Raw genomic sequence first — 12,843 nt, forward strand, 5'->3', positions numbered from 1 at the left:
TGAAAGGAGCCCAAAGGAAAGATGGAGAGAGATTCTAGACAAGAACCTGGAGTGACAGGATAAGAGGGAATGGCTTCACACTGACAGAGGGAAGGTTTAGATTGGAAGAAATTTCTCCCTTTGAGGGTGGTGGGGCCCTGGCACAGGTTTCCCAGAGCAGCTGTGGCTGCCCCATCCCTGGCAGTGTCCCAGGCCAGGTTGGATGGGGCTCTGAGCAACCCAGGACAGTGGAAGGTGTCCCTGACCATGGCAGGAGGATTGGAACTGGCTGATCTTTAAGGTTCCTCCCAACTCAAGCCATTCTGTGCCTCTGTGATCTGCCAGGCCTCTGCTGTGGTGTTCAGAGCAGCACCATGATGTAACCTGTGTATCCAGATGAGAGTGGCCCCTGCTCCTTGTCTCTATTAAGCATTAAAACAGGTCTCCTTTGGTAATTTGTGCTTTTAGTACAGCTCTGGTTGGAAGCACCAGCAATCACAGGACCAAAGAGCAAAAGCTGCACTATCTAGAAGTCCTCAGTATTGTTTTACTGATAATAATTTTGTGACAACCACCTCTAAACTATGCTGGAGATAGCCAGGTTTTTCATAAGTTAAAATAGGTTTTTAATCTCTGATAGAGTTGTCTGAGCTGTCACACCCTCTACATAACCAATTTCCTTATTACTGTGCCTGTCATTCACATCCCTGCAATCCCCTTTTTTCCTGCCAAGTCACTGAATGAAAAACCCAATTCACTTTGGCATTCAGAGCTGCCCTAATATTGTTCCAGTGAAGGAGCAATGTTGGGGGTTATTTTTCTACTGAGTTCTTGCTGAAAGTAAAAGCCCTGAGGCTTTTGTGTGGGGTCCCTCACAGTTGTGCTGACATTCATCAAAGGACACCCATTCCTGGAGTGTAAAAGTACCACGTCACTGATGACATCTCTCCATCTGCACTGAGAGTACTCCAGGAACAGGGAAGGCTTAAAAAAAATAAAATATGTTTCATACTATTAAAAAAAAAATAAATAAATTCATTTTATGTGAACAATTAAATAGTTTGCCCCAAATGAAATTCATGGAAATTCACTGCAGATGATTTTTTTTTTCCCACCAGGGTAATAAGCATTTGATGGAAAAGTTTTGTGTCCGTAATTCTGAGCCTTATACTTCTATATAAATAGCTCTACAAACATTACTTGAATTACCAGATAGATATAATAAAATCTAGTACTGTCTACATGTGCCAGATAGAAAGGACTGGTCTGATTTATCACCTCCATCAATTCACACAGATAGATCATTGAACCTTTTTTTAACACTGGGGCACCAAAAAATATAGAAATTAAACCTGCTGGTTCACGAGCAATTCAAAAACTTCAAGAAAAGGTCTTTATAGGTCAATAAATATGATACCAAAGGTCAGTCAAATCCTCTTCTAAACTAGATTGCCCTTCTAACCCCCTGACACCCTAAATTCAAACCCTTAGTCCCAAAAATATTTATTTAAATTCTCTCATGGTTTCCATAAATCACAGAAATGCAGTAGCTTGTCCAGCACCATCAGCATGTGATGTGCTCCAGTGAGAAACTCCCAGCACATGATATGCCTAATTCCTAAAGCTGCTTTGAAAAAGCTAATCTTTGGTGCTTTGCCCTTCAGAAAGGTTTGTCATGGATCTGGTGACAGGCACAATGCAATGGTAGGAGAAATGGTACTACCCTTTGTTTGATTTGGAGTTTGCTAATGATCTGTGCCCACTGGGAAAAGAAGAGGATGTATCCACACCCCAGGTGACCCCAGGTGACCAAGCTGAACCCCATCATTTGGCTTGGAGCTGTTTATTGGAGGGTGGGGGGTACAGGGTCCTGGTTCTGCATTGGTACCCCCACATGGGACTGAATCACTGCAGCTCCCTCCGTTTTCCTTGGATGCAGTGCCTGGAGATCACTTGGTATCACTGTCACACCCTTCCAAATATTTTCCCTGTCTCATTAAAAATGGTAAAAGTGACTCACCCCAGGGACACAGGCTGGATGTGAGAGGGTGACTCCAGCTGAGTTTTCCCTGTCTTCTGCCAGTGAGTGAGTGAGTGAGTGTCCTCAGGGTTCTCTGCCCCCTCATCTGGAGGTCTGGGCCTATTTTGAGCACACAAAACCCTTGCTGACAGCCCCTGGTGCTGATCTAAAGGAGTGCTCCAAGCAGACTGGTTTCCAGCCTTGATCCCTGGTCTTTCCCTATCCACAAAGCTGTCCCAGCACATCCTGGAGAAACTCACGGCACAAACGCTGGCCCGGCTCCCACTTGGCTGAGCGCGGCACTAAAGGTCAGCAGTTCACTCCTGCGGAATCCTAGACCTCTTTGGCATTCATTTCCCTCTTCTTTGCAGTCCCCTAAGCTGATAAACCGTGTGGGGAGAGGCAGGAGAGGGTGGGGGAGGAGTGTGTGATGTAACCTCTAACTCTGGGGAAAAGTTGCGCGACTCAACGTCGCGGTGCCCGCGGCCGACATTGGGTTTGGGTGGCCACCGCTGGAAAAAGAGACTGAAGAAAAAGGCATGAAGAACTCACGACAACTGTGGGAGATCTAGCAAGTGATGTACTCACCTCCCTCGTGGAGAGGAAAGCTGAGCACAGCCTGAAGCTCCTTGTCCGGCTCTGCCTGCGTCGCGCCCAGCTGGGGATACAGTCCTGGAGAAAAGGATGCTCGGAGCCGGCTGAGGTGAGTCTGTTCCTCTTTCCTGGCTTTTCCCGGTGCTCTGGGAGGGAAAGAAGGGCAGTGGAGTGAGCTGGAATGTGTGTGGATTGTTCAGGGGCATGTAAGAGTGCAGAATCCCTGCAGTGTTGACTCTGAGCCAGCTGATAATCGCCGGCTAATCTGGGTGCTGGCAGAGGCCACCGGGATTACAAGGGTTTGTGGCTGTGACACCTCCCAGAGGGCTCGGGTTTTGTGTCAGAGGAGCATCTCCCCCCCAAAAAAAAATAAAATAAATAAAGGGGTTGACTGCAAGGATTAACTGCAGCAGAGAAATTTGGGGGTGTCTGCCGCCGACACGATGTCAGTCTGTGAGGAGGAGTCAAATGTGATTTTCTCAATGGCAGCAGGAGGTGAAAGTGGGAGGAAGGTGGTCCTGTGTGTTTGCTGATGGAGAGGACTGGATCAGGTAGCTCAAGCTGTTGAAACTAACTGCACAAAAGTGTTTTTTAGGAGAACTTCCAAGTGCCTTTGAAAACATCTCCCTGCTAAAAGGAAAGAAGAGAAGAGGAGGATCATCACAATATGTATGAGTATTCTACTTTATATACTACATTAGAGAATCTATACAAGATAAAACAAAATTAATGTATAAACTGAGGCCTCGGAAAACCAAATAACCAGCTCTGTTAACTCCTCTGGAGCTGCAGCAGTGCTGAATGAATCCCTCGCTGCCTTCCAGCACTGGGAATATCCAATAATACCTGCAGAAGGATGCAGTTATGACATCTGGTGTGTCATTCTCACGTGAATGTTGTGCCCACAGTGCTTTGGGGAAAAAATGCCTCGTGTCTGATTTCCTGAGGGCTCTGGCAGTTCCCTCCTGGCTCTGGCAGATCACATGCAGTTGCTCAGAGCATTTTTTAGAAGTGAAACCTCAGTGAAATATCAAAATCTGGAAATTAAATAATAAGTTATCTAAATTTATAAATAAATAAAACCTGGAAGCTAAGTTGCTAATCCTTGCAAGGGAGGGTTTCTCTTTAATCTTGGTCTAAAAGTTAAATTTTTACAAAGCCAACTAATGTCCTTTCATTAGTCCTGACCCTTTGTCTAAAGACTCTCCTCATTCTAGACTCAGTCAAGTTAATTTCTTTCCAGAACTTGGGATGGCATCGACTTGGCAGAAAACTCAGGAACTCTACAACTGGGTTCTTGAAAGTGGAGGTAGGTGCAGCTGCTGTCTAAAATGGGAATTTCTGCATGAATAGCATGCTCATGAAAACCAAACCTAGAAGAAACCAAACTGGGCATTTCCCAGTAAATTCATGCTTTTTAAGAGAGTCCACTTTATGAGCAGGTATAAAAATGAAGGAGTGGAGAATTTCAGATGTCCTAAGGATTGAAAGGACATAACACCAGTGATTGAAACACTTTTGTTATTCAGTTGTAAAGATTTACACTCCTGAGGAGCCACTGTTGCTTTGGCTGCTCGTGCACCTCCCTGGACAAGTTGTCTGGGATCACCCCTTTTGCGCAGGGAGGGCTCCAGCTCATCCCAGGAAAGATCTGCCTTCCAGTACTGCAAAAACTGGGCTAAAACCTTTGTGCTAAAGCCTTTTGGCTGAGTCAGAGCAGAAGGACTGAGGTGCAGATTTCACCAGTTTTCTTTCTGCCGGCGAGCGCACTGAAGGGAAATTATTAAATACAACAAAATAAATCTACCCTGCGCTGTGTGGAGATGCCACATCCTATGTGTTCTGCTTCCCAGATCCAAGGACAGACCCGTGGCCACTGGTCTACTCCCCAGTTCCTGTCACCCTGGTCTTCACCTCCTACCTCTTGATGGTGGCCCTGGGGCCGTCCTGCATGCGGCACCGACGGCAGCTGGAGCTGCGGGCTCCGCTCCTCGCCTACAACCTGGCCATGGTGGCATTGTCCTGCTACATGTTCTACGAGGTGAGGAGGCAGGATTGGCTCCTAGGTAAGCACCTGGGAACGGTCTGAATTCCAGAGACTACAGATTTCCAGGGTTTGAGCGGCTTTTGTTGGTGGGCTCTGCTGAAATGAGTTGGGAGCTGGCTTTGGGCATGACCATGTTTTGCCACAAGAGGAGCAGTGTCGTCCTGCTGTATTTGATTTCCTCCCATTTCTCAATCCTCCTGCCATTCATGAAATTAACATGGGATTTCATTCATCCTGAAGGAATAAATTGCAAGCTGAAATCTCTCCATTAGGCACAGGGTTGTGTGGAGGATGTGGAACTGCCTCATTTCCCCTCAAGTCTGGCTGGTGATGGATCCATCTCTGAGGATGGAGAACCACTGGTCTAGTGGAAGGTGTCCTTGCTCAAGGCAGGGGGTTGGGACTAGATGATCTTTAAGATCCCTTCCAACTCCTTAACATTCTATTTTCTTCCAAAATTGGTAGTTGTCTCCAGGAGTGCCAACCAGTCTCTCTCTTCCTGCTGCTGAGAGTATAAAGAACATTTTTTTCTGCTTGTTCTTAATACATAAGCCTTTCCAAAAGCCTGTCCCCCCTAGTTTATGTAGACCACTGAAAACTCTTTGAGAAAACGTGGCCAAATAGGTTTAAAAAACATTCTGATGCCAACAAATGTGACCTTTTAATTTGTATCACAAGTGTTACATTAACACAAAGTGCTTGTGGGTTTTTTTGAACAAATGCTGCTCCATTTGAGGACAGGTGTGAAAATTGCTTTTCTGTGCTTGACTGTTCAGTTTTTCTGGTTACTTGGTCCAGTTTTTGGCTTTCCAGTGAACAGGCAAATGCAACCAACCCAAACAGAACAGCCCAGGATCTTTGCAAAGGGGAACAGAGTCTCTCACAGAGACTCAGAAGCTTAGAATTTCACTATTCCTGCTGAAGTAGTTTTGAGCCCTCCAGTGATTACACAAAGAGTTACGAATCTTTCCAGGCCAAACTTGCATCTTAAGATTCCAACCAGGATGTGAAGTACTTTGTTTTCTTTACTATTTGTTCATGGAATTTCGGTCAGTGACTATTAGACTGAGACCCTACCACCTTAGCATTAATGCACCCATCTTTTTTGAGACAGATGGCATTGAACAGAAAATTGATTTCCATTTGGTTTTTTTGTTTGTTTGTTTCAGTTTCTGGTCACTTCAGTCTTGGCCAACTACAGCTACCTGTGCCAGCCAGTGGATTACAGCCAGAGTGAGCTGGGAATGAGGGTAAAGTTCTGGAGAAAGTTTGCCTTAAGCCCTGCCCTCCCCTGGCTATGCAGATTCCTTTGTTCATAAATAGCAATTTGCATGGCTAAGATAGTTTTGACTCCAGCTTGTTGTTGCCTGTAAATCTATTCCATTAAATTGCCTGCTTCAACAGTTGCTGCACTTGTCTTTAGTTCTCTAAAATTAATCATCTCAGTCAACCCAGACATCCAAGTTTGCTCTTTGATCACTGCAGAGAGGATGATCTTCCCAGCTGAGGTATCAATATTGCAAATTACCTCTGAAATAGAAGTGATTCTTCACATGGGTTATAAGGATTCTGGGTGATCACAAGAAAACTAATTTTTATATCCTCTGCCTTGCATAACAGAAATCTTACTCAACACTTCTTTTAGCAAAGAGATTTGGCTAAAACCATCCCTTGGTCATCACAGGGGGTTGAGTCCCACCGGGACTAGCTTTCCAAAAATGCTGCATGAGGTTTTTTTCTCTTTGAATTTGGAGTTACAGTGCCTTGCTTTGAACAGATGCAAGCATCATGTTATCTTTTCAGTTTTTCAGAGCCTTGCCATCTGGACAAAAAAATCCAAAAACCAAAAAAACCCGAAAAAATCCAAAAAACAAACCCCCAGAATCCCCTTATGTCCCCCGCTTTCTGCAGACCTCAGGTGGGAAGGAATACAGAGTGTTTGAAAATGTGTTTATTTTGGATAAAGCTCTAACTGTAGTGCCTTCCTTGTGCTGCCCAGCAGATGGCAAGAGTGTGTTGGTGGTTCTTCTTCTCCAAAGTCATCGAGCTGCTGGATACGGTAAGGAAGGCTCAGCTCCTCAGCGGGACCGGGGCTGGAAACAGATATTTCCTTGTCAGAAAGGGGCAGCATTCCAGAACTGATGTCCTGGGTTGATCCTGTATTGATTCCCTGCCAGTCTCCATCCCCAGCAGCCTTTCTGAGGCTGGGCACAGTGTTAGGGGAGAGGCTTTAACACTGCCTGCTGCCAGGTGGGCCCCCAAAATTTAAGTTGCTGGTGCCATACAGGTTCTGCTGTTGCCTGGCTGGCTGATTAACAGTGGGGCAGAAAAGGAGCTGCAAGTAGACAAGTCCTGGCATCTCTGCTGCCATGGATTATCCTGGAGCTGTGCGCTAAAGGTTTGTGTCCTGGGGGAATTGAAAGTCCGCCTCTTATAGCTTGTCTTCAGGTCTCTTTCTGCATTGTAAATGAACTAAGTGACTGGACAAGGCCTTTGCTTGGCCAGTAGAAGAAAGCTGTGTCCTAGCCTGAAACTCTTTGAGGTGTAACCCACTGAAATGTGAATAAACGCGTGGATCCTTCCTAGGCCTATTGCCAGGGGTTTGGCCAGTCCCTTCTCTGTTTGCATCAGCAACAAAAGCAGCTTTTTTGCCAGTCCTGAGTGCCTGAAAAGCAGATTCACTTTTTGGTGTGTGTATGTATATGCATATGGTGAAATGCAGTGACCTGACACGTATTCATCTGGCCAAACCATTCTCTTTGCTAATGCAAATTCCAGCAGGGTTTGGCCATTCAACACAGTGGTTTTTCTGTGGGTTATTGTCTGGTAGCAGTAAATATACAACCTATGTCCTGAAAAGGAGCAGACCCAAGCAGCTGTGAACTGTGTGGAAGCTCAGTCAGAGTCTCAGATGTGTCCTCTTTGGGGCCTGAATCCAGACATAAAAATATTTGGGCCTTCGTGGAAGAAATTCTGTCTTCCGGTTCCCCCTATAAGTTCTACTGCACTTCACCAGTTTTTGTCAACAGCAGAGGAAATGGGTTTGGGAGATTCAGACTCATTATTAGTTATTTTTCTAACTTTTTACTATGAAATTTTTGTCTAAGCACATTGACTCAAGGTTTTCCTTTGCCTGGCTTCTTTCAGGTTTTCTTAATCCTGCGCAAGAAACAAGAGCAGGTGACTTTTCTGCACGTGTACCATCACGGCTCTATGCTCTTCAACTGGTGGTCAGGGGTCAAATACGTGCCTGGAGGACAAGGTATGATGTAAGAAATGCTGCTGCAGGAAAACCTTGTGTTTCTTATGGGTTTTTTGGGCTGTGGAAGTAGCATTATCAGTGCAGTTGGGCTGACTGGCAGGTAGGAAGCCCACCTGCTTCCAAAGGTGAGAAGATTTTGTGTGTTTTCAGATGATGCCATCTGCTCAGCTCTTGGGGCTGTTTAGGCTGCCATGTTCTCTGCCTCACCCAGAATGAGGTGAGGTCCAAACAGAAAAAAATTAACATCCTACAGGAGGTCTGTGTGTATCTCCTCCCAGAGCAGTGCTCCCTCACTCTCCAATCAGAGGCCCTGGAGCAGCATCCCAGGTCCTGGCTCTGTTTCCTACTCTGGCTGTGCCCATTTCTGGGCTGTATCCAGAACCCTTTTTGCTCAACTGGAAGAGAAGCATCTGGGTACTAAACCACTCTAGGTAGACCCTATACAAGACACTGGGGCATTCCTTTTTGGGAAGTCATTTTGGCTACAGAGCCTTGACCATCAGAATGATGTGAAGTGCTCAGGTCAGATGATCAAAGTCTCTCCTCTGCCTTTGAAGCTCTTCTCTCTCCCTGAACCCTTGATATGGGATGGGTATACTGTGGATGCCCCAAGCCTGGCAGTTCAAGGATGGGGTTTTGGGCAGCTCTAGTGGGAGATGTGCCCTGGGGGTTGGAGCTAGTGGCCTTTAAGGTCTCTTCTGACCCAACCCATCCAATGATTCTGGCTGCTGAAGGAAGGGAGAAACTGGCGTGTTTCCATGGCAGAGCCGGATGGAACGTTTCCGAACGGGGCGGATGTGATGAATTTTGGAAGCATCATCACAGTGGCTGTGAGCCCTTCATGGGGTTAGCCTGGAATGGGTCGTGTGCCTTGTTCACCCTCCCTTCTTCCCTCCTCAGCCTTCTTTATTGGGATGCTGAACTCCTTTGTCCACATCTTCATGTATGGCTACTACGCCCTGGCCAGCCTGGGACCGCGGATGCGCCGGCACCTGTGGTGGAAGCGTTACCTGACCCTCCTGCAGATGGTAATTAGCTCCAAGTGTTCTTCCCTGCCCTCCCACGGGTCAGGTGTGATGGCCCCTGCTGTCTGTCACCTCGCTGGCTCAATCTCTGTTTGCTGCCCACGGAGAGCAGCGTGTCCCCAGGTGCCCTCATGTGCCAACTCTGAGAGGTGAAGCCGTGGGTGACCTGCTCCAAATGCTGCTTTCACAAGATTATTGGTGATCATATCAAATTGATTATCCACAGCTCTGTAACGGGAGGGGAAGTGAAAAATTAGCAGCTGGATTCCTCCTTTTTATGTTGTATATGGAGCACTGAAAGCAGAGCTTGATGTGGAGAGGTGGGGGCAGTGATTCAGGGAAACTTTGGATTCTCTGTAGGGCAGCAGATTGGGTATTTTGTGGATGCCCCAACCCTGGAAGTTCACCCTTCAGAAAGGAAGGGTGTTTTTAACTGTAGGCAAACAGGCAGGTTAAAGAGAAATATGTGAATTTTACTCTTTCTCTAGAAAATCCCTTTGGATTTTCTTTCCCTCATCTCTGACAAAGTTACAAATTCCAGAAAATCCATGTTTTTTTCCAAAAATACAGCATAAATGCAATAGTCCAGAAAAGGACAATGGTTGTAGGGGAATTTTTTCCACTCAAAGAGAGGCTTTGCAAACCAAAAGTATGAAGTTACAAGGGAAGAGGGTATGTGTAAAAGAGTGGCGCAGGGAAGGCTGCTCCAGAATTCTCACTTAGCCTGGATGGCAAAGCAGAACAAGAAAGCATTTAATGAAATAAAAAGGTATTTGTAATGCAAATTATAGCACAGGAAAAAAATATTTAATAGCTTTTTTGGTAGGTAGAACTCATTGCTTCATGGTATTGAGACAGGTGACTTAGTGAAATAAAAAAAAAAATAATGTTTAAATGAATAAAGGTAGTAGCTGTAGTTCCTCTCTGCAAGCTAAAATACAAATCAAAATAATTATGGGTATAATAACCTGCTTACCACTGGGGAAGAGGAATCTCCCACCTTCAGTTTCCATATCCCAACCTCTCAGTTACTGCATTTGTGGCAGAGAAATGGGCCAAGGGCAGGAGAGGCTGGATTGGTTAAACCTCCAGGTTTGATGGGCATCTTTCCTGGTGGGAAAACACTGCTGGGCTTGAAAGGCAGGTTCCCAGGGATGTCAGGAGAGGCAAGCAGGTGATCTTCTGGGTTGAGGACACTGCTAGGATGTTGTGATGGCTGTGATGATCTCAATGGGCAGCTGAGGTGTATCTCATGTAGGTTCCCTAATCTGGCTGCCACTTTGTCTTGGTTTGTAAAGACAGGTGTCTGCCAGGGAAGGTCAGCACCCCCCTTGGAATGGAGAATGTAAACCCTTTCCCTCCAAATTAGTATAATTTTGCAATTAGGGGCTTTCAGGCAAAGATATGGGAATAAGAATAGCAGTGTTTTTTACTAGGAATATTAAAAAATACAAATGTAGTAGTACAAAAAAATCCTAGAAAACACTGACAGAGTCAGAGATAGGACCTGACACCCTGTTGGTCAGGGTGCTGGAAATAAATCCTCCTGGAGTAACAGATGTGGTTCTGTTGGAGTAGAGATGATCCTGTAGAAGGGTCCAGTGATGGTGAGATGGGTCTGCTCTTCCTCTGGAACCCAGTGGAAGACAGGCTGCCTTGTTGTTTCTGACTGTCCATTTTTATCCAGGTCGGAATGGTTGGCTCCTCCCACTGGGTGGAGCATCTCCCAATGGAATTATGTAATTTTATCAGTCATGCAGTAAGCCTTGATGGCCCATTAACAGCAGATACTCCCTGGAGGGAGGATGAGCCATGGAAGAGATAAGGAACACTGCCCCACTTGGTTTTAACAGCTGGCCCATTATCAGAAGGCACCCACCCCCTCCTCCTGGAGTTATGAGGAATAGGTTATAGAAGAGATAAAGAAAACACCTCCCCAGATGGTTTCAACAGATAGAAATAGAATACATACTTTTGGTTACATATTGCAAACCAAGACACTCTTTTTTTCCACCTCTTCCAGTGCCAGTTTGTGGCCATTGCTGCTCATTCCTCCTACAACCTCTTCACAGAGTGCCCCTTCCCTGATGGCTTCAACACTGCAGTCTTCCTCTACATCCTCAGCCTCCTGGCTCTCTTTCTACGCTTCTACTACCGGACCTACATTAGGGGAAAGCAGGAAAAGAGGGAAAAGCTGACTTAAAGGAAACCAAGGAGGACAGAGAGCACAGTCTGATGGACATCCGTGTTCTCTGCTGCTTGTGATGTGGTTTCAGGAAGAAAATGTACCTGGGGAGTGTGTGTGAGGCTCATCTCTTGCCTTCAGATATCCCAGGTCAGGGAGGAGAAAGGAATGATGTAAACTCAGGGATTAAGGAGATGAGGAGCACACTTAATTAAGCTGAGGCCAAGCTAAGCCAAGTAGTCATCAGCACAGCACGCTTTGGGACACTTGCCAGATTAAGGTCTTTTTTCCTTTCCATCTCTAACTCAGTGTCCAAGGTCTTGCAGCCAGCTACAACTCCCTGCCTCATTTCATAGGCTCTAGAGGGGTTTCTTTGCATCCACAAAACTGTCTCAGCTTGGCGTTGTAGATCAGACAGGATCAAGTGCCTCCAGCCTGGAAATCAATATCCAGGTAGCAGCAGCAGTCAGGAATCCACAGGGACTGCAGGATCAGCTGTACACTGCATCCCACCCTGTCCTGACAAGGAAGCTCCTGCTTGGACAGGGTTAGTCCTGAAGGTTTAACTTCACATCAGTATAAGCACTGAGGAAACTGGACATCAGGTTGTCTGGCTGGACAAGTGTCTTCACTGTCCTGAAGCTAGAGAAGGCATTATTAGCACTTTCTTCCTAGTAAGAAGCTAGTGCAGTAAGAGTCACCATGTTCCATTTTCTGGAATGCTTATTTCCCTTTGGTTGCTCTCATACCAATAGAGGATTTTAATGCATGAAGATACTTGGTATTGCTCCTTATAGATGCCATAATTGAACTAGAAAGAATAGATTGATGTTCCCTATTCATAACTTTTTTCCTCCAACTTGTTATTATTTTTAATACTGTTATTTTTAAAATTTGCTTCTTGTCAAACATAAAGAGTTTAACAACACCATAAGCAACCACCTCTACTACCTAATTGTATAAGAATTAATACAAAATGTATAAAATCAGTTCATTGGGTAGTGCAAAGCTGCATCGCTCCATTGATTTTAAGGAATCACTAATTGGCTTCTCTTTTTTGCTCCTAAATCAATTACAGCTAGAATTTGGCACTTATATTAATCTGCAGACTGTTAAATACTGTTAAAGTTTTGATGTGGTAGTGCTTTGAAAATCCTAATTAAACTACAAAGTGGTAATTATTGATTAAATCCTGCTCAGTTATTAAAACAGATATTACAGAGTGGTGGTATTTTGTGAAATACAAAGGTTTTGAAGGAGAGGGTTGGAAGTAGTGACAGGGTGCATTGCCATTGCCAAGCCAAATCCACCTCAAATATAAAGAAGTCCAACTCCACTGGGAATGTCCAGAGGACTAGAGCTAGCCTAGCAAATGGATGTACCCCAAAAAACTTGTGTGCCCTACACCAATCTGGGGTTGAGTGGCTATAAAAAAATTAATTCAACTTGTTCCTCACTGCTCTGTGTTCATACTCCAAACCTTTCCTTCAGCCCCTCCACACACATGTGGAAGATAAAACAATATTCTGCCATTCCTCACCCTCCTCCCCTTCACAAACAGCCACAAAGGACTTGTTCACACTGTCACAAGGACACATAATAAATGTCCTTCCTTTGATTTGAGCAGTCTCTCTTCTGATTGTCACTGGTGAGTGTGAGGATCGCTGCATCTGTGCTAGTTGGTTTTCTCCCTGTCAAATATTCTTCCATGCTAATTAATAAATAAATAGT

General features: G+C 45.3%; 1 protein-coding gene across 1 annotated transcript; it reads left to right on the plus strand.

Moving 5' to 3' along the window:
• Positions 1 to 2,668: 2,668 nt before the first annotated feature.
• Positions 2,669 to 11,130, plus strand: LOC310908753 (very long chain fatty acid elongase 4-like; the record flags this gene model as incomplete). The annotated part of the gene is made up of 9 exons (XM_083860117.1): positions 2,669 to 2,702; positions 3,189 to 3,262; positions 3,837 to 3,902; positions 4,447 to 4,634; positions 5,810 to 5,890; positions 6,640 to 6,699; positions 7,788 to 7,902; positions 8,803 to 8,930; positions 10,951 to 11,130. Exons 3-9 carry the CDS (start codon positions 3,845 to 3,847, stop codon positions 11,128 to 11,130), a joined length of 810 nt encoding a protein of 269 aa, XP_083716243.1. The 5' UTR covers positions 2,669 to 2,702; positions 3,189 to 3,262; positions 3,837 to 3,844.
• Between the last annotated feature and the right edge of the window lie 1,713 nt (positions 11,131 to 12,843).

This window comes from Zosterops lateralis (genome assembly GCF_965231275.1).
Source record: "Zosterops lateralis genome assembly, chromosome: 4".
Lineage (NCBI taxonomy): Eukaryota > Metazoa > Chordata > Aves > Passeriformes > Zosteropidae > Zosterops > Zosterops lateralis.